Source organism: Littorina saxatilis, unplaced genomic scaffold (genome assembly GCF_037325665.1).
Source record: "Littorina saxatilis isolate snail1 unplaced genomic scaffold, US_GU_Lsax_2.0 scaffold_622, whole genome shotgun sequence".
Lineage (NCBI taxonomy): Eukaryota > Metazoa > Mollusca > Gastropoda > Littorinimorpha > Littorinidae > Littorina > Littorina saxatilis.
The window spans coordinates 39,094-62,500 of record NW_027126286.1 but is presented as its reverse complement, the minus strand read 5'-3'; the positions used below and the strand labels follow the sequence as shown (position 1 = coordinate 62,500).

Genomic DNA, 23,407 nt, shown 5'->3' with positions numbered 1-23,407 from the left:
TAAGACTACTTTAAGCGCTCGTTTATGTAATCTAATTAGTGGTTTGAATGAATTTTCACTTGCCGAGTCCCACAAGGTAGACGCGTAGTCAATAACAGACTGAATATGAGCATTAAAGAATAATTTCCTGGCTTCCAAATTCAGAAAGTGCTTGATTCTAGATAATAGATAGACCTTCTTGGACACTTGTTTAGACAATTGTTCGATGTGGTGTGACCAAGACAGGTTGTTATCAATGGTCACTCCCAAAACTTTATGATGGTCGACTTTTTCAACAAGTTTATTATTAACCGTTAGATCGTGAAATATTGAGGTTATGTTCTGGCGTTTTTGCCTAGTTGTTATTATCATGCTTTTTGTTTTTGGGGGGTTAAGGGACATGTGATTTAGCTCAGTCCATTCACTCAACTGGTTTAAACTTTCTTGCAGTGTTTCTGATAAACGACTTAAATTTGTGTTACTAGAATGTATGGTTGTGTCATCTGCAAAAAGTTCACATAAATTCTCAATGTGAAGGGGAAGGTCATTTATGTATATAGAGAAGAGGAGAGGGCCTAAAACTGACCCTTGTGGTACGCCATATCGTACATCCTGCATACTTGATGCTGAGGCGTTTGCGTATACAGCCTGTTGCCTGTCAATAAGAAAAGAAGTTATAAGTTCAACAGAATCAATCCCGAGTCCATACAATGTGAGTTTCCTCAGTAACAACTTGTGATCAATTACATCAAAAGCTTTGGCAAAATCGACAAAGACAGCTCCACAAAATTCATTATCGTTGATCTTTTCCAACCACTGATCAACAAGAGAGACTAAGGCAGTGTGACAGGAGTGATGAGCTCTAAATCCAGACTGGTTAGGGTGAAATAATTGATTGTGATCAAAGTGCGATAATAGGTGTTTGTTTATATGTCGTTCCAGTGGTTTTGATAATACTGACAGTATAGAAATCGGCCTGTAATTTGAGGGGTCTTTCTTTTCGCCAGATTTAAACAGAGGAATGATTTTAGCCTGCTTGAGGGCTATTGGAAAATAGTTTTTTTCTAAACAGAGATTATAAATGTAAGTGAGGGTGTCAGAAATTACAGGGGCTGATAACTTTAGAATCCTTCCATCAAGCCCGTCTATTCCCCGGGTACCCGTTTGCTTTAAATGAGCGAGTGCGTGAAATACTTCAGGCACCGTAAGCGGAGGAATATTTAACTGAGATGAAATTTGTTTTGATTTACAGAAGTCTTCCAAAACTTCCAATTTATTTAAGGTTGTTTTATCATTTATAACAACCTTTTCAGCTATTTTGGAAAAATGTGTGTTTAAATCATCAGGTGATATGTCCTTTAGGCAACTTGAAGTAGATGCAGTCGTTTTATTTGTAAGTTCATTTATTGCTTTCCAAATGTTCTTTGAATTTTGTTTTGAAGAAGCAAGGTCTTGAAAATACTTTCTTTTTTTTAATCGTTTCATTGAATTAACTTTATTTCTCTGTTCTCTATACTCCTCTTCTTTACCGATTGACTTTAAAAAATCACGATGATCAATTGCATCTTGTAATTCATCATCAAACCACTTAGGTTTTACTATGTGTTTGACTCTCTTAATTCTCCATGGAGCATGTTGATCATAAATGTTAGTGAAAGCATTCAGCCAGTGCGTTAGAGCAGCATCAGGATTCGTATGATTATAAACCTCAGGGAGAGAGGAATTACAGAGGTCACGGAGAAATGTGTCTTCGTTGAATTGAGAAAAGGATCTATATTTTATTGTCTTGTGGCCAGCTTTAGGAATTTGTACACCCTTTCTCGACCACGTTAGACAAATGGGAAAGTGATCACTGCAACCACTAGCTGGAACACAACATTCAACAATGTTACGATGATCAGTCATATAAATATGATCTATCAGAGTGCTGGTGGTTGCTGTGACTCTCGTAGGTGTGCATACTATTTGTTTGAGATTATAGAGGTTAAGCATATCAAGCCACATTTTGTTCTGTTTTAACAAATTAATATTAAAGTCTCCTAACATAATTATTTCCTTTGATTCGAGCAAGACTGCATCTAACATCTGTGTAAAATTATCTGACCAGTTTGCTCGCTCTGCAGGATTTCTATAACAGAAACCTATAAGGAGTGGAGGTGCTCTTTTCAACTTAATTTCTATCCACACCGATTCCACAAACTGCTCAAGGTGTGTTAATCGTGTATAACTAACTGATTCGCTTATGTACAATAGCAAACCAGTTTCTTTACTTTGCTGTGGGTCTCTTCGTAATACATTGTAACCAGGAATAGCAACATCAGAATCTGAAATCTGGTGAGATAATCTTGATTCTGAAAACCCAAAAACGTGAAAGCTTGAACCAGAATTTAAAAGCATAGTAGATATGTCAGTCATTTTGTTAATTGCATGGTTTATATTCAGGTGTCCCACGCGAAAACCCTCTTTAGTGGGCCATGCATTTGGACAGCTGCTCATCGTGAAACTATAATTATAACAGCGTTCTAACTCCTGAGCGTTAAAATGAATCGATAGATCTACTGAAATATCTTGGTACAAATTAAACAAACTAAAAGTAAATAGCAAACGAGAAAAAAAAAAGCAATTAAGAAACACAAAATATGTTATCAAAAAGGAATAGAACTGTAATAATGAAAAAGGAGACAATAAACTACTTTGAACGAAGAAGTAAGGGATATCCGCCGTAACCAGTCCATACACCACGCGGTGCTAGACAAGCGTTTTGAACAGAACGTGCTTGTGTGCGAATCGGACGACATCGTGCTAAGATACGACATAAGAGAAAGGAAAGTGACTGATGCACGCCGTAGACGGTGGCACGCCTAGTTTTTTCCACCGCAGGAACAACACCCAATTCGTTCCCCCGCACGCGGAAGCAAAATTGTTATCTCGCAAAGGAATTGCCCTGTGAAGGTACGTTGTGTCAAATCACATTATCAAGTATAGATATTCTGAAGCAGAATTGCCTAGGCTTATGTATAATATGTAACTTATGTCTTGTTGTGTACTCGTGAACAGTGGCGTTCGATTTTCTGCCGAAGTCCGTGAAAATTATACAGAGAGGTCTCAATTTCGTACAAATTAACCTAGAACTACCATTTAAAGCACTATTTTAATACTCACAGTTTAATCTTCGATACCTTGCAGCCTTGTATGCGCGTTTTTGGGCACCAGCATCGTGGATAAGCTGCTCTAATCTAGCGTTATTTTGTGGTACTCGATTCTCAGTGGGTAAGGTCCCCCGCAGACACCAGATAAGGTCCCCCGCATTTTTGCCGGAGTGCCTACTACGCCCCCCCGCACATGCGCGCTGAAAAAGCACATCATGCACAGCAAAACTGACCCGTTTGAAGCGTTTTTATTTGACAGATGGAGACCAGCGACCACACGCTATCTGCCGGGGAGGTGTCTGGGGAAGTAATCGACAGCTACCTAGACATCAGTAGTGAGGTGACTATAGGTGAGACAGTCCCTTTACAGACTTCTACACCGAAGAAGGTTGGTCTCCTCCATTTGTGTGACGAATGCGGATCAGCATACAAACACAAGCGAACATTGGACAATCACAAACGTGAGAAACATGGCAACGAATCTCGTTTTGTATGCATAGTTTGTGACAAGAGGTTTGGTCGACAGGTAGATTACCAGTCTCATATGAACAAGCATGCAGGCACCAAACCTTTCCAGTGTGGTGTTTGCAAAAAATCGTACGCACACAAACGCAGTCTGGACAAGCATATATGTCTGGGTGAAAAGCCGGGGTTTTAGTGCCAAACCTGTCAAAAGTCGTTCATGAGAAGAAAGTATCTTCGTGACCACCAAATCACCCACTCTACTGGCTACGCTTATTTATGCAATGCGTGCATGAAGCGGTATAAGCATCGCTCTGGTCTTGCCAGGCATAGGCGTCGGGCTCAACAAGATGGAAACTGCATATTTAACATCGCTGTAACACATATAGGCTACTATAATGCCTACATTCACACACTTGCAGAGGAACAACTTCTTTTAATTTCCATAACATTCAAGAATAAGTGTGCTCGACAGTTTTATATGACACGCAGTTAATCAGGTTTGTTTTGTTTATGACCACACACAAACAAAAAAAAGAGACAGAGAGTTGAGTGCTTTTTGTTTTTGTTTTATAATTCTGCTTTGTTAAAAAGCACATGAAGTCTTGCATGCCTGTCAGAGTATATCTCTGGACTCAAAGCAAAAAGTAACAACCTCACAGCTTCCTGTGTAAAGTGGACATATTTATGTGCAATTCTTTCACACACACACACACACACACACACACATGCACGCACGCACACACACATACACGCACGCACGCGCGCACACACACACACACGCACACGCACACACACTAAAACAATGGTTAATCGGTGACTTATTGCTCGTGCCAAATGTTGGAGTACATCTGAAGATGTCAGAGTCCAATCACATCCATAATTAGTGGATTTACACAAAAATTATAGCTGGTATGTCATTTTTTCTGATAAACATAACGGCGGGGGATCTTACCCTAGTGTTGCGGTGGGGCGTAGTAGGCAAATCGACCAAGCTGCGGGGGATCTTACCCCGTCAAATTTCACTGTTGATCTTTGAACCGATCGTGAGTCTAAACTAAGGTAAGCTTAAACTTAAAAATGAAGAGCAGTATCCACAAGTAGTTTGACTTTGACCAGCAAAAAGATTTAAGCCCTTCTGTTGACCGTGCTTTGTGTTATTTCAACATTTTTAACGTGGGAGACAGTATTTCTGACTTGTCTTGATGACATTTCTTCTCTTATGTAGTACACGAGAGTGTAAATGGTAAGACAACTAGCTGATCCAATGCAAAATAAAGTACAGAACAGTATGATATAAACTTCAATACTAGAAAGTCTGGTTATCTACTATTTTAAGGCATTGATTTGGAGACACCTACCATGTTGTTCGTCTTGCGGGGGAACGAATTGGGTGTTGTTCCTGCGGTGGAAAAAACTAGGCGTGCCACCGTCTACGGCGTGTGATTGGTACATCAAAATGAGAGACTCTTCAGCGCGCTGTCTGAAGAGGTCGAAACCTCTGAGCAAAGACGACTTCGCAGAAGACAGAAGGCAGGCGACCAGAGACCTGAATGTTTTGGCGGCAGCCGTGAGACTGTACCTGGGCTGATCTTCGACCTGCATTGTTAATGAAAATAACGAACAAAGACCCCCGTGTGACGGACGTGCACATCCCTACACCTAGCTGTGTGCACAGACTGACTCGCTATCGGACTTCCAGTAGCGAGAATCTTTTCGCGATCGTGCATGTTTCGGTATCCAGAAAGCTTTGAACGTCGACATCCCAACCCCACAACACCCTTTCGCTAAAAACCATTCAGTGTTTCCGCGAATAAAACATTCTGATTCTGATTCTGATTCTCTCTCTCTCTGTTTCTCTCTCTGTTTCTCTCTCTCTCTCTGTTTCTCTCTCTGTCTCTCTCTCTCTGTTTCTCTCTCTCTCTCTCTGTTTTTCTCTCTGTCTCTGTCTCTCTCTCTCACACGCACGCACACACACGCACACACTAACACACACACACACACACACACACACACACACACACACAGCACACACGGCACACACACACACACACAGATGATACTATTACCCAAGTTCTACATCAATAAACAAGTCGCGTAAGGCAAAATTACTACATTTAGTCAAGCTGTGGAACTCCCAGAATGAAACTGAACGCACTGCTTTTTTTCACAATGACCGTAGTCCGCCGCTCGTGCAAAACGCAGTGAAATTAACGAGCCTGTTTAGTGCGGTAGTGGTTGCGCTGTGCTGCATAGCACGCTTTTCTGTACGCTTCGTTTTAACTTTCTGAGCGTGTTTTTAATCCAAACATATCATATCTATATGTTTTTGGAATCAGGAACCGACAAGGAATAAGATGAAATTGTTTTTAAATCGATTTCGGGAATTTTATTTTAATCATAATTTTTATATTTTTAATTTTCAGAGCTTGTTTTTAATCCGAATATAACATATTTATATGTTTTTGGAATCAGAAAATGATGAAGAATAAGATAAACGTAATTTTGGATCATTTTATAAAAAAAATAATTTTAATTACAATTTTCAGATTTTTAATGACCAAAGTCATTAATTAATGTTTAAGCCTCCAAGCTGAAATGCAATACCGAATTCCGGCCTTCGTCTAAGATTGCTTGGCCAAAATTTCAATCAATTTGATTGAAAAGTGAGGGTGTGACAGTGCCGCCTCAACTTTTACAAAAAGCCGGATATGACGTCATCAAAGACATTTATCGAAAAAAAAAAAAATCTGAGGATATCATACCCAGGAACTCTCATGTACTGAAATGTCATAAAGATCGGTCCAGTAGTTTACTCTGTATCGCTCTACTGCACACACACACGCACACTGACAGACACACAGACAGACAGACACACACAGACACACAGACACAGACACACACACACACACACACACACACACACATACACCACGACCCTCGTCTTGATTCCCCCTCTGTGTTATAACATTTAGTCAAAACTTGACTAAATGTAAAAACCAACACAAAACTAACAAACCATCCCATATACATACATACCTACATACATCCACGAAGTTCAACGATGTTTAGAGACAAACGGTCCCACTTCATTGGCGAGCAAAGAGTTAAACGCGAAATAAATGTACCTCACCGACAAAACATACGTGTTGCAACAGAGCCAACGTAGATTATGAATGTGACTCACCAAAGTACAGTAACACACTCACCTCCCCAACCAACACCCCTCACCCCCCTCCACCTCCACCTCCACCCCCCAAACAAAACAACAACACACAAACAAAAAACGCAAAAACACCAGAAAGTCTATAGATGCTGACAGTCTTATATAATTACAAGCGCATTCACAACCACACGTTAAAGTTTTCACAATAGCTATTCAAGACTGTGTAAGTGTGTCAGTGTGTGTGTGTGTTAGTGTGTGTAAGTGTGTGTGCGTTTGTGCGTGCGTGCGTGCCTGTGTGCGTGCGTGCGAATGTGCCTACGAGTCTTCGCGTTCATGCATGTATATGCGTGTGTAATACCCGGGTTACATCATTTCAGCACAGGATCGTCAAAAACTTGGTCAAGTGTCACTTCAGTCCGTTTCAAAAGAGGTCGAATACTGCTTCAGCAACAGCCTTTGTTGAACCCAAAAAATCACAGACAGACAGACAGACAGACACACACACCATGAAAGCTTAGTCCACCGTATGCACGTGCGAGTACATAATTGTATGTGCATCTGTCGTTTTGCCTGTATCAGTGTGACCTAATTCTACCAACAAGTCAACACGGCACTGTCAACCAGGTGTCCAAGTGTCACTCCAGCCCGTCTCAACACGGGTCAAACGTTGCTTCACCACACTCCTCCGATCCGGTGTACCAAAAACACAACGAGATTTGAGAACAAATAATATATGGGTGCAAGATAGCGCTGATAATTAGGACGAATTCAAATGCAAGTGTTAAAACAAACAAAAAATGCTTGCCATGCACATCATGTGGGGCGTTTAATTTCAATATCTACACATTTCCTTCAAATATTTGTGATCCTAACGATGGACATAACAATTCTCATGTATAAGACCTCCTTGAAATTAATCTGTTATATAGTCATGTGCGTATGTTGTTGAAATGTATGTAATGAATTCAAGTGTTGAAATACTGACTTAATGTGTGTGTAATATTGATTTTACCGAGCAGGTTGGCTATTATTTCACGAGTGTTAATGCCATACACGGGGATGATACGAGCACATCCGATGAATGAAACACGTGTTTTCTTTTCTTGTGGCAGAGAACTATAGAAAATAAATAAATAAAATAAAACAAAATACTCGCGTGCATGTATTTTTTTGGTTTACAAATTCAAGGAATACTGGCACATTAGAATTACAGAGACAATTGAAGCAGCCAATGGGAAATTGTGCTACAATTTCTGTACTTTGACATTTGAAAACCGTGAAAACCATTGGATGGCTGCCTTTACAGTACATGTAGTTTGCTTATTACACCCCCGGTATAGGGGTGTGTATAGGTTTCGGTCGATGTGTTTGTTTGTTTGTTTGCGTGTTTGTGTTCGCATATAGATCTCAAGAATGAACGGACCGATCGTCACCAAACTTGGTGAACAGGTTCTATACATTCCTGAGACGGTCCTTACAAAAATTGGGACCAGTCAAACACACGGTTAGGGAGTTATTGGTGGATTAAAATTATACAAGGACTTATAGAGGGACATCTTCATGGTCAAAGGGAAATAACCATTCTCACTCAGTCACTGCCACCAACTGAGAAGGTTATTTCCCTTTGACGGGGGTGTTTTTCCTACCTCGGAGGAATTTCTTGTTTCTTTTGTTTTTCCTTGTTTTTCCAACATCACCTGTGATCAACCCCTACTCTTTTACTTCAAATATCAGGTAAATCTGGTCCATCATTGCAGAAGACAAGGTTGCTTTCACAAACTCAAATATAAGTATTGTATTTTTCCCACAGACAGACAGATAGACATAGGCAGAGATAGAGACACACAGACAGACAGACAGACAGACCGACAGACAGACAGACAGACCGACAGACAGACAGACAGACCGACCGACCGACCGACAGACAGACACACTATTTTCCAGCAAACACCATACTCTCTCTTTAAATTTTTAATTCAGAACTTCAAATTCTCCAACAACATAGAGAATATCAACACAATTTACATATATATCATCTTCTTGAGATAATAATAAACATGTACATCTCAACAACATATCCTCACCACTTTCACCATAGACTTCAACAGTGGCACACTCTGTTTTGATGGTGTGGGGGGGGGGGGGGCGTTGTATGAAGAAGACAAAAAAGAATGAGTCACACCACCATCAATGCTGCATTAGAATGGCAAAAGACAAAAAGTGAGAACATTGTAATACTAATACACAAAAGAGAAAAAAACAAAATGGAAAAAACAAAATGGAAAAAACAAAATGGAAAAAACAAAATAAATATGATAAAGATAGATAGTTCACAGTAGCGTCAATTCAGCCAAAATAATGTCAGCGATGGAGGTTGTCTGTAAGGATACAAGAAATAGAATTTCTTTGTGGTTGAAGCTACACACTCTGATTAACATTGATACAGAAAGAAGGAGGTGAGAGAAAGAACACAAAGCATGAGCAGTAGGAGGGTATAGTAACAACAGGTACACTTCAGTGATGAACAGTAAAAAAAAAAAAAATAAATAAAATAAACAGAAAATAAAAAGCACGAAAGAACACAATATCTCAACAATTTTCTCACAACTGACAGAAAACAACCAAGCACGCAATTTGAAATTAATAAAATATTACAACTGGCAAATGACTTGACCAGTGCTGACGATTTAACCAATGAAGATACACAGGGGGAAAAAAGAGAAAAATATAGAATCATCGTTGAAGTGAAAACAAAAATAATGCCACAAAATCATCAAAAGGGAAGGAACCAACCAATGAAATTATCCCAAAAACAAAGTGTGTCACTGTAGTGTGAATGAAGCGGTAAAGACACAAAAACCTCAACCTGTTTCCTTGCATCAAAAAGCAAACAAACGAACAAACGAACAGAGCAAAGTTCAGTAATTCCTCTAACTTCTTGATTCTTGTTTTCCTGTCTCAGAATCTGTACTTTTTTTGAAATTAGTAGAATTCCGTTCAAAGACAATTCATTCGTTCTTCAGTCAAAAATCACACACAATTTGAAATGACGCTATACGTACTGCATTCCAATACACCAGGGTACCAACAACATTTGATTACAAGTAACTGTATATTATAACATTCACACATAATGCACACACACATACAAAAATACACCCAGTAAAAATACTTTGTGTGAATTTCATGAAAACGTGATGCCAATTCTCTGCTGATGTGACAGACACAGATGGGATGATACAGTATTCTCACAATTTAGTGGATAGGGACTCTACAATGCTAAACCTTCCAAGACAAAAGAGGAGAAAATAAAATCATGGAAAAAAGAAGATGGGGACTACAAAGATGCTCCAGTGTTTTACCACACATTTTTGAGTCCTGCCCCAAAAATTTGAACTTGCTCTTACCTCACACAAAAACAGAGACGTAACATTTTCATGAAACCGTCACTCTCATTCTCACCAACAACACACTTTCATGGTACTTGACAACTTGTCAACTCAGATAAATATTCTACACAAAGACACACAATGTTTCCATCAAAAATCACATTTTGCTAACACATTGCACCCGATGGCACCAGGAAAATAAAAAGATCAATTTTTGTTAAGCATTGCTACTCGTTTCTTTTACACAACACAAAAGATACAAACATCATCAGACTACTGCTGTTGTCATGCATTTCAACTTTATAATAAATAATAAAGTGTATTTATATTGCGCCTATCCCTTACAAAAAACAAAAATATTTGGCTCTAAGCGCTTTACAGCGGACCAGTGGGATTAGACATGAACTGTTGTTGAAAGGTACAATCCTTATGCCCACGCCAAACCAATTCAGACACAGATTCTTGCCAAAGGTATAATGCTTATGGTCAGACTAACTCCATTCAGCGACAAAACTATTCAAGCCTATCTAAAGATTCCCATTCCTGTTTGATGATTTGTACTTTCTGTATTGTTCAAAAGATTTCATAATCAGCCTAGTGTATAATGGTCACAGTGCTGGTGGCACAGCTGCTTTAAAACCGCTTTTCTTTGACCTTAACAATTGCCAGTTTCAATCTCTCCGTAGTGCTGCTACTTCTATAAAAGATGTAACTTCTTCTTCTTCTGGTTTGCCTCTTAAACTTGTAGATCACTTCTCAACATGAATATGGTAGCTCTCAGCCTCTGGTACCGTTAAGATGCAGTCTATATAGACTGATCTGATCTTTTAGAAAGATATGGTCGATCAAGTGCATGAACTCGTCATACACAAACTTCTATAGTATACATGGCAAGTTTACAACAAGTGGAATTATCATAAAACCATCTAAATGCATTTCATGGAACACAGTCTTGGTGTGCGACTACTAAACCTTTTGGCCGATCTAGTAGGACTGTACCTTTAAGCAACTGACAAGAAGATTGAACCACCAGCACACACACAACGAACACAACTGCACTCATAAACATGAGTGGTCACACACACACAACTAACACAACTGTTTGGTCACACACATACAATAGAATCATATTACCCATCCACTGTCCTTATTATCAGCTTATGCAGAGTAACCACCAACAGGGCTGAACCACCAGTACATACACGACAAACACAACTGCACTCACGAACATGAGTGGTCACACACACACACACACCAGAATCATACACACGCACACCTCCCCCGTCCTCATTATCTCCTTTTGCAGAGCAACCATCAACAGGGCTGAACCACCAAGACATACACAGCAACAAACACAACCGCACACACTGAGTAGTTACATACACACAACAGAATCACACACACACAATTCTCATTATCTGCTTTTGAAGAACGCGTCAAAACGTCCCAAACAAATTGACACACGGAGGGAGGGGATTGCTTCATATCCAGTCTGTGAATACATGCGTTATTGTGGTTGCAAAAACTCTTGAACTGACTGCGCAATATTGTTGAAGGTGTAAGTTCTGTTAGAAAGAGACATTTTTCTGGCATTTAGCATTTTTTTAAACTTTGTTAGGCCAAGAAAAAAAAGTGATGTTTTAACTTTGTCAAAACTTTGTTAGGCCAAGAAAAAAAGTGATGATTTAGGTAACATGTCAACAACAAAAAACTTACTAGGTAACTTTAAGTGGTTATATATAGTAGGTCTGTGGTTAGTTTGTTCTTTCTGCATAGTGTGTGTTTCTCTCTGATTTTGTTTTCGTTTCTTTGAAAGCTTTTTTTTTTTTTTTTTTTTAACACCTGCTTTTCAACCCATTTTGAGGATAAGAATCTTTTATGTCATCCCATTTATATTTGATAAAGAAATGCAAGTTCAGAAGAAAAGAAAAAGTGAAGCGAACATGTTAAAATTGTTTACATCTTGATGGTAAAGTATGCTTTATTTTCAGGAATATAATCTGTTTCAACATGCTATTACGATGATACTATGCACGATCCTGTTACTAGCTCTCACTCCAACATGCAACCTTTACATACCAAACTTTATAACAAAAAATACAAAAGTTTAAAAATCCAACACACCACGCTCAGTGACTCACACACACTGAAACACAGCGAACACAACTTCAACAAACTCTGGAGTATACAAACTTTCAGACACACACGCACACACAGACACACACGCACGCACACAGACACACAAACACCCACACATTTACATGCACACATTTACACACTACAGTGCACATATCATAAAAGCTACTCTACACACCAACTCGTTACTTATGCAATGATATTCCTCACATTATCTTCGAAAGAGAGATGACGGCTGAACATCCATCTGACATTCTCTACTTGTACAATTTCCCAAGAGAAGTTCTTGTTGAAAACACAATCAAGCTCCGATTCTTTTCCAAACAAAGGGAGGAAAACCATGCTATATTTCCTGCAAACAGAATGACTTTTCCCTCAGAGAAACTATGGCATATTTTCTGCGGATAGAACGAGTTTTCCCTCAGAGTGTCAACAACCAATTTTCCAAATCTACTCTCATGGACATGAACCACACAAACAGTTTTTTGAAATTTGGAACACAAAAATGCCCCTGAAATGCAGTCCACCAAAGCATTTCAATGCATCTGCATTCTCACAAGTTCCCTTCCCCGGGGAATTAAATGCATAAAACCATGAAAACAGTCACAGAAACTGTGTAAAACACAAAACATCACTGGTAATAATGGAAAACTTGCATTCAAACTTGTTCTCAGAGTTGAGCTGAGGTGGTCCAGAATAATGGAGGCATCATACATGACAAGCAAACATCACTAATGGGCGTTATCTGTACACACAAACAGACATTATATCCGAATTATGCCACCGTATCTGACAGGCATACTATAGCTTCATCTAGCTTTGGTAGCTGCAAAAATACATGATGCACAAACCCAAAAATATCTTGTTCTAGTCTTCTACACACAGTAATGGTAGTGTGGATAATATGATGGTTCACAATACGCTCTATTCTCAATTTGACACTCATGCACGTATTTTTGACAAAGTCAACTCTGTTCACTGTGGCACTGAGCAACTTAGTATTCATGGCTGAGGTGCTAAAACCGAAAGTGGGTGCCACCCAAATGGTCGAGAACAATCACGGGGTCTGATTGGTTGAAATCACAACAAATCTCAATTTCAACCAATCCAACACTTGCGGCTGGCTCCCACCCGGTTGGTTTCTTTCTCGTGCACTCCGGCCAAGACCTCACTGTTCGACACAGTTCAATATCTTGCAGGCTTTCTCAGTGAAAGAATGTGGCACGGCACTCACATAAATTCTGCAAAGAAAAAGTGATGCAATAAATGTCACCAACTGCCAATAGTCGCAAAGCCATAAGGGTTGTACAAGCTCTGTTTTGATGCGTAGACCAGGCTTCTTCTGGCACATTCCGTGCGTATCAAAAGTGGCTGTGTGCGTTCCATACCATTCTCAAACTGATGCTTCAGGTTGACTTGCTTCTAAAAGGTGTTGCAATGAGTCTTCTACATGCATCTCAATCAGACTACCTCTACTGACAGGAATGATTAAGCGTCAACAATTCAAAACGATGAAGTAAAAGAAGAGGGTTGGGGGAGAGGAGGGCAGGGGTTCACAACAAGAGAAAAAAAAAATGCACCACCAAAATACAAACGAACACCTTTCTTTCAGCAAGCAAGCCGAATCAGCTCAAAAACCATCCACCTTCACAAGAAAAAGACAAGTCTAAAACAACACCCTCCAGAACTGAAATGGCCTCTGCTTAGGCAGATTTGTACAACCACAAAACTCAATTTTAACCAAGCTCATTGCACACACACACAAAACAAAACAAAATAGAAAGTCAGACTGAAAAAAGGTTGGTAGGGCTGGGGGGGGGGGGGGAGTTTGACATGAATGGACAGACTAGCAGGCAGATGGACCGCGAAACAGGCACACACGCACATAGCAAGCTGGACAGGTTGGAAATGAATCGACGGAAGCGCGGCGCCTAGAGAGAAAAGTCCCATCTTCAGGTCGAGTGTTGACCAGAAAGTCCAAGCAGCGCAGGCAGGGGGTGCAGCGATTACTTCTTGACCGTCTTTTTACTTGATGTCGACGTCTTCTTCCCTTTAATGATTTTGGGCTTCTTTTTGATTATGCCCGTCTTTTTGGCCTGCAACAAACACGAGGACAGTCATAACCATGGTGGGATGTTGGTTGGTCCGTTATTGTTTTTCATCGTTAAACATGGTGGGGAAAAAAGGAGTGGATAAAAAGACCTATACAATCTACCAAACGAGAAAATTTGCCCAATTTTCAAAAAGCACTGAACTCTTCATAACCTCAGTTTGTAATGTCTCAAATGTTCCATACCTTGTGCACCCATACATGTACACACAACTGCATGCACACACACACCACTGGATGACACACACACACCACTGATATATTGGATCCAGTCTAACATAGTCTTGACTACATTTTAATAAACCTGGAGATTTTTTTTTGCACACTTTTTCTCTCCCCAAGCTGGGTATCATGCTGTCAAAGACTTGTGTACAAATGACGACAAATTATCGATAACAAATAGGTCTGTACCATCCTTTTCATGAACGATAACACACTTTCTGAAGTTTCACAAACGGAAAATACAGTTGACAAGGGTGTACCAGCGTTCTGATGAACAATAACACACTTTCTGAAGTTTCACAAACGGAACATACAGTTGACAAAGGTGTACCAGCGTTCTCATGAACAATAACACTTTCTGAAGTTTCACAAACGGAAAATACAGTTGACAAGGGTGTACCAGCGTTCTCATGAACAATAACACACTTTCTGAAGTTTCACAAACGGAAAATACAGTTGACAAGGGTGTACCAGCGTTCTCATGAACAATAACACACTTTCTGAAGTTTCACAAACGGAACATACAGTTGACAAGGGTGTACCAGCGTTCTCATGAACAATAACACACTTTCTGAAGTTTCACAAACGGAACATACAGTTGACAAAGGTGTACCAGCGTTCTCATGAACGATAACACACTTTCTGAAGTTTCACAAACGGAACATACAGTTGACAAAGGTGTACCAGCGTTCTCATGAACAATAACACTTTCTGAAGTTTCACAAACGGAAAATACAGTTGACAAGGGTGTACCAGCGTTCTCATGAACAATAACACACTTTCACAAAGAGACAATACCGTTGACACTATGTCCCTCACTGACCTTTTTAGACGATTTCCGCTTGGTCTTCTTGATGGGTTTATTGAGCTTGGGGATGATCTCTCGGTTGGTGAGGTCCTTGACCCGGTAAATTCTGACCAGCCAGTGTTCCGTGGTGTAGGCTTCCTCCAGGTGGGTCAGGTCAAAGTTCTTGTTGCCGATCTCCACGCCTCGCGTGCGGTCAAAACCTGCTGGTGACCGGAAGTCCAGCTGCAAAGAAAGAGGGACTGTGATGGTGAGCAAGTTTTATTGTGAGAGAAACTTCTGTTTCATGGCGCCCTGCCTTTTTCCATTTGTTTTTTCATTGTTCATGTTCCTTTCTATTTCCGTTGCTGCAAAATTCAGGCAAGCGTAAAAACATGGCATACCCAAACATTAACTTCTACATTTTCAAACCTGAGAGTGAGATGCCTAAACTAAATAAACTAACCTTAATAAACATGAAAGTGTGAATTCTCTTCACCCACAATCTGCCCTTTTCCATTTCCAATAAAGTGAAACCAAAGAGTTACACCCACGATGCTTTTACACGTTCTCCTCCATGAATTTCTCCTCATAATGTCTGTAAATTTACATCTATGTTTAAGACTCCGTCCTTGGTTTTCCCAGATGTTTTTTTAGATCTCAAAAAGAGGTTACATTCACTGATGTGTATGGAACAGATTTTTCTCCCACTCAAAAAGTGTGTGTGTGTTTGAGTACCAACCTGCATCTGTCCAAAGCGGTAGTAGGATAACTTGTACATTAAGCAGTTGAGTACCAACCTGCATCTGTCCAAAGCGGTAGTAGGATAACTTGTACATTAAGCAGTTGAGTACCAACCTGCATCTGTCCAAAGCGGTAGTAGGATAACTTGTACATTAAGCAGTTGAGTACCAACCTGCATCTGTCCAAAGCGGTAGTAGGATAACTTGTACATTAAGCAGTTGAGTACCAACCTGCATCTGTCCAAAGCGGTAGTAGGATAACTTGTACATTAAGCAGTTGAGTACCAACCTGCATCTGTCCAAAGCGGTAGTAGGATAACTTGTACATTAAGCAGTTGAGTACCAACCTGCATCTGTCCAAAGCGGTAGTAGGATAACTTGTACATTAAGCAGTTGAGTACCAACCTGCATCTGTCCAAAGCGGTAGTAGGATAACTTGTACATTAAGCAGTTGAGCACCAACCTGCATCTGTCCAAAGCGGTAGTAGGATAACTTGTACATTAAGCAGTTGAGTACCAACCTGCATCTGTCCAAAGCGGTAGTAGGATAACTTGTACATTAAGCAGTTGAGCACCAACCTGCATCTGTCCAAAGCGGTAGTAGGATAACTTGTACATTAAGCAGTTGAGTACCAACCTGCATCTGTCCAAAGCGGTAGTAGGATAACTTGTACATTAAGCAGTTGAGTACCAACCTGCATCTGTCCAAAGCGGTAGTAGGATAACTTGTACATTAAGCAGTTGAGTACCAACCTGCATCTGTCCAAAGCGGTAGTAGGATAACTTGTACATTAAGCAGTTGAGTACCAACCTGCATCTGTCCAAAGCGGTAGTAGGATAACTTGTACATTAAGCAGTTGAGCACCAACCTGCATCTGTCCAAAGCGGTAGTAGGATAACTTGTACATTAAGCAGTTGAGTACCAACCTGCATCTGTCCAAAGCGGTAGTAGGATAACTTGTACATTAAGCAGTTGAGTACCAACCTGCATCTGTCCAAAGCGGTAGTAGGATAACTTGTACATTAAGCAGTTGAGTACCAACCTGCATCTGTCCAAAGCGGTAGTAGGATAACTTGTACATTAAGCAGTTGAGTACCAACCTGCATCTGTCCAAAGCGGTAGTAGGATAACTTGTACATTAAGCAGTTGAGTACCAACCTGCATCTGTCCAAAGCGGTAGTAGGATAACTTGTACATTAAGCAGTTGAGTACCAACCTGCATCTGTCCAAAGCGGTAGTAGGATAACTTGTACATTAAGCAGTTGAGTACCAACCTGCATCTGTCCAAAGCGGTAGTAGGATAACTTGTACATTAAGCAGTTGAGTACCAACCTGCATCTGTCCAAAGCGGTAGTAGGATAACTTGTACATTAAGCAGTTGAGTACCAACCTGCATCTGTCCAAAGCGGTAGTAGGATAACTTGTACATTAAGCAGTTGAGTACCAACCTGCATCTGTCCAAAGCGGTAGTAGGATAACTTGTACATTAAGCAGTTGAGCACCAACCTGCATCTGTCCAAAGCGGTAGTAGGATAACTTGTACATTAAGCAGTTGAGTACCAACCTGCATCTGTCCAAAGCGGTAGTAGGATAACTTGTACATTAAGCAGTTGAGCACCAACCTGCATCTGTCCAAAGCGGTAGTAGGATAACTTGTACATTAAGCAGTTGAGTACCAACCTGCATCTGTCCAAAGCGGTAGTAGGATAACTTGTACATTAAGCAGTTGAGTACCAACCTGCATCTGTCCAAAGCGGTAGTAGGATAACTTGTACATTAAGCAGTTGAGTACCAACCTGCATCTGTCCAAAGCGGTAGTAGGATAACTTGTACATTAAGCAGTTGAGCACCAACCTGCATCTGTCCAAAGCGGTAGTAGGATAACTTGTACATTAAGCAGTTGAGCACCAACCTGCATCTGTCCAAAGCGGTAGTAGGATAACTTGTACATTAAGCAGTTGAGTACCAACCTGCATCTGTCCAAAGCGGTAGTAGGATAACTTGTACATTAAGCAGTTGAGTACCAACCTGCATCTGTCCAAAGCGGTAGTAGGATAACTTGTACATTAAGCAGTTGAGTACCAACCTGCATCTGTCCAAAGCGGTAGTAGGATAACTTGTACATTAAGCAGTTGAGTACCAACCTGCATCTGTCCAAAGCGGTAGTAGGATAACTTGTACATTAAGCAGTTGAGTACCAACCTGCATCTGTCCAAAGCGGTAGTAGGATAACTTGTACATTAAGCAGTTGAGTACCAACCTGCATCTGTCCAAAGCGGTAGTAGGATAACTTGTACATTAAGCAGTTGAGTACCAACCTGCATCTGTCCAAAGCGGTAGTAGGATAACTTGTACATTAAGCAGTTGAGTACCAACCTGCATCTGTCCAAAGCGGTAGTAGGATAACTTGTACATTAAGCAGTTGAGTACCAACCTGCATCTGTCCAAAGCGGTAGTAGGATAACTTGTACATTAAGCAGTTGAGTACCAACCTGCATCTGTCCAAAGCGGTAGTAGGATAACTTGTACATTAAGCAGTTGAGTACCAACCTGCATCTGTCCAAAGCGGTAGTAGGATAACTTGTACATTAAGCAGTTGAGTACCAACCTGCATCTGTCCAAAGCGGTAGTAGGATAACTTGTACATTAAGCAGTTGAGTACCAACCTGCATCTGTCCAAAGCGGTAGTAGGATAACTTGTACATTAAGCAGTTGAGTACCAACCTGCATCTGTCCAAAGCGGTAGTAGGATAACTTGTACATTAAGCAGTTGAGTACCAACCTGCATCTGTCCAAAGCGGTAGTAGGATAACTTGTACATTAAGCAGTTGAGTACCAACCTGCATCTGTCCAAAGCGGTAGTAGGATAACTTGTACATTAAGCAGTTGAGTACCAACCTGCATCTGTCCAAAGCGGTAGTAGGATAACTTGTACATTAAGCAGTTGAGTACCAACCTGCATCTGTCCAAAGCGGTAGTAGGATAACTTGTACATTAAGCAGTTGAGTACCAACCTGCATCTGTCCAAAGCGGTAGTAGGATAACTTGTACATTAAGCAGTTGAGTACCAACCTGCATCTGTCCAAAGCGGTAGTAGGATAACTTGTACATTAAGCAGTTGAGTACCAACCTGCATCTGTCCAAAGCGGTAGTAGGATAACTTGTACATTAAGCAGTTGAGTACCAACCTGCATCTGTCCAAAGCGGTAGTAGGATAACTTGTACATTAAGCAGTTGAGTACCAACCTGCATCTGTCCAAAGCGGTAGTAGGATAACTTGTACATTAAGCAGTTGAGTACCAACCTGCATCTGTCCAAAGCGGTAGTAGGATAACTTGTACATTAAGCAGTTGAGTACCAACCTGCATCTGTCCAAAGCGGTAGTAGGATAACTTGTACATTAAGCAGTTGAGTACCAACCTGCATCTGTCCAAAGCGGTAGTAGGATAACTTGTACATTAAGCAGTTGAGTACCAACCTGCATCTGTCCAAAGCGGTAGTAGGATAACTTGTACATTAAGCAGTTGAGTACCAACCTGCATCTGTCCAAAGCGGTAGTAGGATAACTTGTACATTAAGCAGTTGAGTACCAACCTGCATCTGTCCAAAGCGGTAGTAGGATAACTTGTACATTAAGCAGTTGAGTACCAACCTGCATCTGTCCAAAGCGGTAGTAGGATAACTTGTACATTAAGCAGTTGAGTACCAACCTGCATCTGTCCAAAGCGGTAGTAGGATAACTTGTACATTAAGCAGTTGAGTACCAACCTGCATCTGTCCAAAGCGGTAGTAGGATAACTTGTACATTAAGCAGTTGAGTACCAACCTGCATCTGTCCAAAGCGGTAGTAGGATAACTTGTACATTAAGCAGTTGAGTACCAACCTGCATCTGTCCAAAGCGGTAGTAGGATAACTTGTACATTAAGCAGTTGAGTACCAACCTGCATCTGTCCAAAGCGGTAGTAGGATAACTTGTACATTAAGCAGTTGAGTACCAACCTGCATCTGTCCAAAGCGGTAGTAGGATAACTTGTACATTAAGCAGTTGAGTACCAACCTGCATCTGTCCAAAGCGGTAGTAGGATAACTTGTACATTAAGCAGTTGAGTACCAACCTGCATCTGTCCAAAGCGGTAGTAGGATAACTTGTACATTAAGCAGTTGAGTACCAACCTGCATCTGTCCAAAGCGGTAGTAGGATAACTTGTACATTAAGCAGTTGAGTACCAACCTGCATCTGTCCAAAGCGGTAGTAGGATAACTTGTACATTAAGCAGTTGAGTACCAACCTGCATCTGTCCAAAGCGGTAGTAGGATAACTTGTACATTAAGCAGTTGAGTACCAACCTGCATCTGTCCAAAGCGGTAGTAGGATAACTTGTACATTAAGCAGTTGAGTACCAACCTGCATCTGTCCAAAGCGGTAGTAGGATAACTTGTACATTAAGCAGTTGAGTACCAACCTGCATCTGTCCAAAGCGGTAGTAGGATAACTTGTACATTAAGCAGTTGAGCAAGGTCTGGGATCCTTGGGCGTCCACCCGGAACTCTCCTTGTGGCGTGAAGTAGTCCGACTCCTGTCAACACCAACATATGTTCAATAGACAATAGTCCATGTGACATTCAACAGAGAATAGTCCATGTGACGTTCAATAGACAATAGTCCAACTCAACTCAACTCAACTCAAATTTTATTGGTTTCAATTTTCATAGAAGAATTTGTCTTGCGCTTGGGAGAAAGTAAGAGTATAACATATAAAAACAGCATTCATATCACATTTCATGTATCACACACAGTAATCACTAGTATGAGCCTACAATTATCACATTTGTACCTGTATCATACATGCAAATAAATAGTATCACATTTCCACGTATCACACACAATATATACATTACATAACATACAGCAAGCTTCCATCTCCCGCGCCCCCCCCCCCCTCCCACACATACATATCCTCGCACGTGCGTCGACTCCATACAAATGACATCATCAGTCCATTAACTAAAATGCACAATGACTAGTAGTGGGTACATGATACTTAATACGTGCTCAACTAGACCTGCTAACTAAAATAATAACAGAAACAAAAACAAGGACTGGGCACAACATTTACACGTGTGTGACCTACTTACATCAAGTGCCTGTGATCTATAAATAACAATGATTGCGTTTAAAGTAAAACATGAATAATGCCGATGTTTGCTAACAATGAATACATAACAACTAAGATAAGAATGTATGTGCTTTCATAATATGATTATTTTATAAAACACAGTGGGGAAATTCAGAAAATAATTTTTATACGAAACTGCGCACATTGAGTCGAGCTCTGTAGCGTGTGTGTTCGGAGGCAGGAGACACACATGGCTGTGGATATTAATTGTTGTGAAATTCGGTGGATCCATGTGACGTTCAACAGAGAATAGTCCATGTGACGTTCAACAGAGAATAGTCCATGTGACGTTCAACAGAGAATAGTCCATGTGTTCAACTATGAGTCAGTCTTCCACACAGTTTAACCAGTTGGTGTTCATTTGCTACTCTTTGGGAGTCGAATTTCCATAAGGATTACTCTCTAAATGTTAGGCATAAATGTTGCTAGTCAGTACCAATCCTCTAGTCCAGAGAGCCTTACCCTGATGTCCTTGGGGTGCTCCCCCTCGGCTATCCTGACCATCCAGAGGAACTTGTTGATGTCGTCGCCAGAGTAGCCGATGACGCCGCCGAAGATGACCAGCACATAGTCCACGTCCAGCATGCGCATGATGTCGTACGCTGCAGACTCGTTGGACGACATGGCTTTGCCCACCTGCACACGGTCAAGGTACAGGTGTGTCAAGTTGTAAACGAAGAGCTTTCTTAATTATATTTCGTTGGGAAAAGGGGTACGTTAATCATAGCCATGGCGGAGAGAATCATTTGGCTACCAACTGGCAGCCAGCACATACCAGGCTGGGGAACTACTGTCTTGAACAAATTCTGAAATAGGCTGGGGCCCAGGGGTTGCAGAGGCCCTGGTGGGGTGCAGAGGCAACGCCCTTACAGCCGATATTTATTTTGGGCATTTCTGGAGGGTAACAGGAGGCCTCTCCTGGCAGGAAATTTTATTATTTCTGGACAGCAGGGTTCCTGCAGGGCAGAGCTGATACAATTCAATGAGTTTTCAAGGACATTTCCAGGACCAAAAAATGCTTTTCAAGGACATGATTTTCCCCAAATTAATGCAAAGCACCAAGCTTACCTTCAGTTTTTCAAGTCTGCAAACTATTAGTCATTCCGTAGTTGTTTCCCTTGCCAACTTCCGGGAAGGGAAGCAACTACGGGTGACTAGTAATAGTTAGTTCGTCTGCTTTCGTTTTCACTCGATCTTTTATTCTCCCAAAATGTGTGTACTGTATTTGAAGGAAAAAAAGGGGGTTGCATTTTGTTTTAAATAAGACAAGCTGCTGACGAAATGTATAGGCAACAATTTGGAAAAATCAAGTACTTTTCAATGACTATTTAACAAAACTCTATTTTCAAGCACTTTTCAAGGCCTGGAAAAGGTTTTCCAATTTTCAAGGAGTTTTCCAGGGTTCAAGGACTCTGTACGAACCCTGGGACAGTGTTCCACAGCAGGATCAGGACTTGTTTATAACGTCAACATAAAGTGAATTTTTGTTTTTTGTTTATCGGATTTGAAAAAGCATGAACAGGTTCTGTGGTGGGTGACAAGATCATCGACACAACAAGGTTACCTTTAACCAGCAGCAACTCACCAATGCTATGTGGCTCTTATTCCTGGTATTGTTTAACAAGCAACAACTCACCAATGCTATATGGCTGTTATTCCTGGTATTGTTTAACAAGCAACAACTCACCAATGCTATATGGCTGTTATTCCACGTATTGTTGTCGACTAGTGTTGTCCGATTGCCCATTCCCGCTATCTGATATCCGTAGTCCCACCACGACATCACGCGTGCCTTGTCCGGTGTGTTCATCCTCAGCCAGTAGTAAGCCTCACGGAAATCGTCCAGTATTGTCCTCGTTCTGAACACACAAGCATATTTTGACATGTCATGTTTTTCTCCCAGACACAATGCAAAAATAGGCTTACATTGTAAAACATGCATCTCGTCCCAAAAGGAAGTGAAGAAGTAAAGGCCAACATCGGTGCGCGGCAGATGTAGCTCTCGTTTCTCATGCTGACAACGCTAAATGTAGCTCTGTGGCCTTCTTCTATAACCAGGCTTGGTCTACTGGAGACGAATGTTCGGCT

The 23,407-nt window shown here is 40.8% G+C and overlaps 2 protein-coding genes across 3 annotated transcripts in view; both read right to left on the bottom strand.

Annotated features, from left to right (window-relative positions):
* The window catches only part of LOC138954748 (choline/ethanolamine transporter flvcr2b-like), a gene marked incomplete at its 3' end in the record, with an annotated part of 11,195 nt that extends 4,469 nt beyond the window's left edge, over window positions 1-6,726 (bottom strand). The window contains exon 1 of the mRNA XM_070326517.1: window positions 6,630-6,726. The remainder of the gene's footprint in view (window positions 1-6,629) is intronic.
* Window positions 6,727-8,712: 1,986 nt separating this feature from the next.
* LOC138954747 (dolichyl-diphosphooligosaccharide--protein glycosyltransferase subunit STT3B-like) overlaps window positions 8,713-23,407 on the bottom strand; it is a 41,699-nt gene continuing 27,004 nt past the window's right edge. Inside the window, exons 12-17 of one of the 2 annotated variants that reach the window (XR_011451956.1) lie at window positions 23,007-23,178; window positions 21,782-21,955; window positions 20,606-20,719; window positions 15,437-15,643; window positions 14,167-14,377; window positions 8,713-13,522 (exon numbers count right to left, since the gene is read on the bottom strand). Coding sequence is in view for 1 of the 2 variants with exons in the window: in XM_070326516.1 (XP_070182617.1) it covers window positions 14,288-14,377; window positions 15,437-15,643; window positions 20,606-20,719; window positions 21,782-21,955; window positions 23,007-23,178 (757 nt within the window). In the remaining variant the exon portion in view is untranslated. Of the gene's footprint in view, window positions 14,378-15,436; window positions 15,644-20,605; window positions 20,720-21,781; window positions 21,956-23,006; window positions 23,179-23,407 lie in introns of both variants that reach the window. The other variant, XM_070326516.1, reaches the window with a different exon arrangement.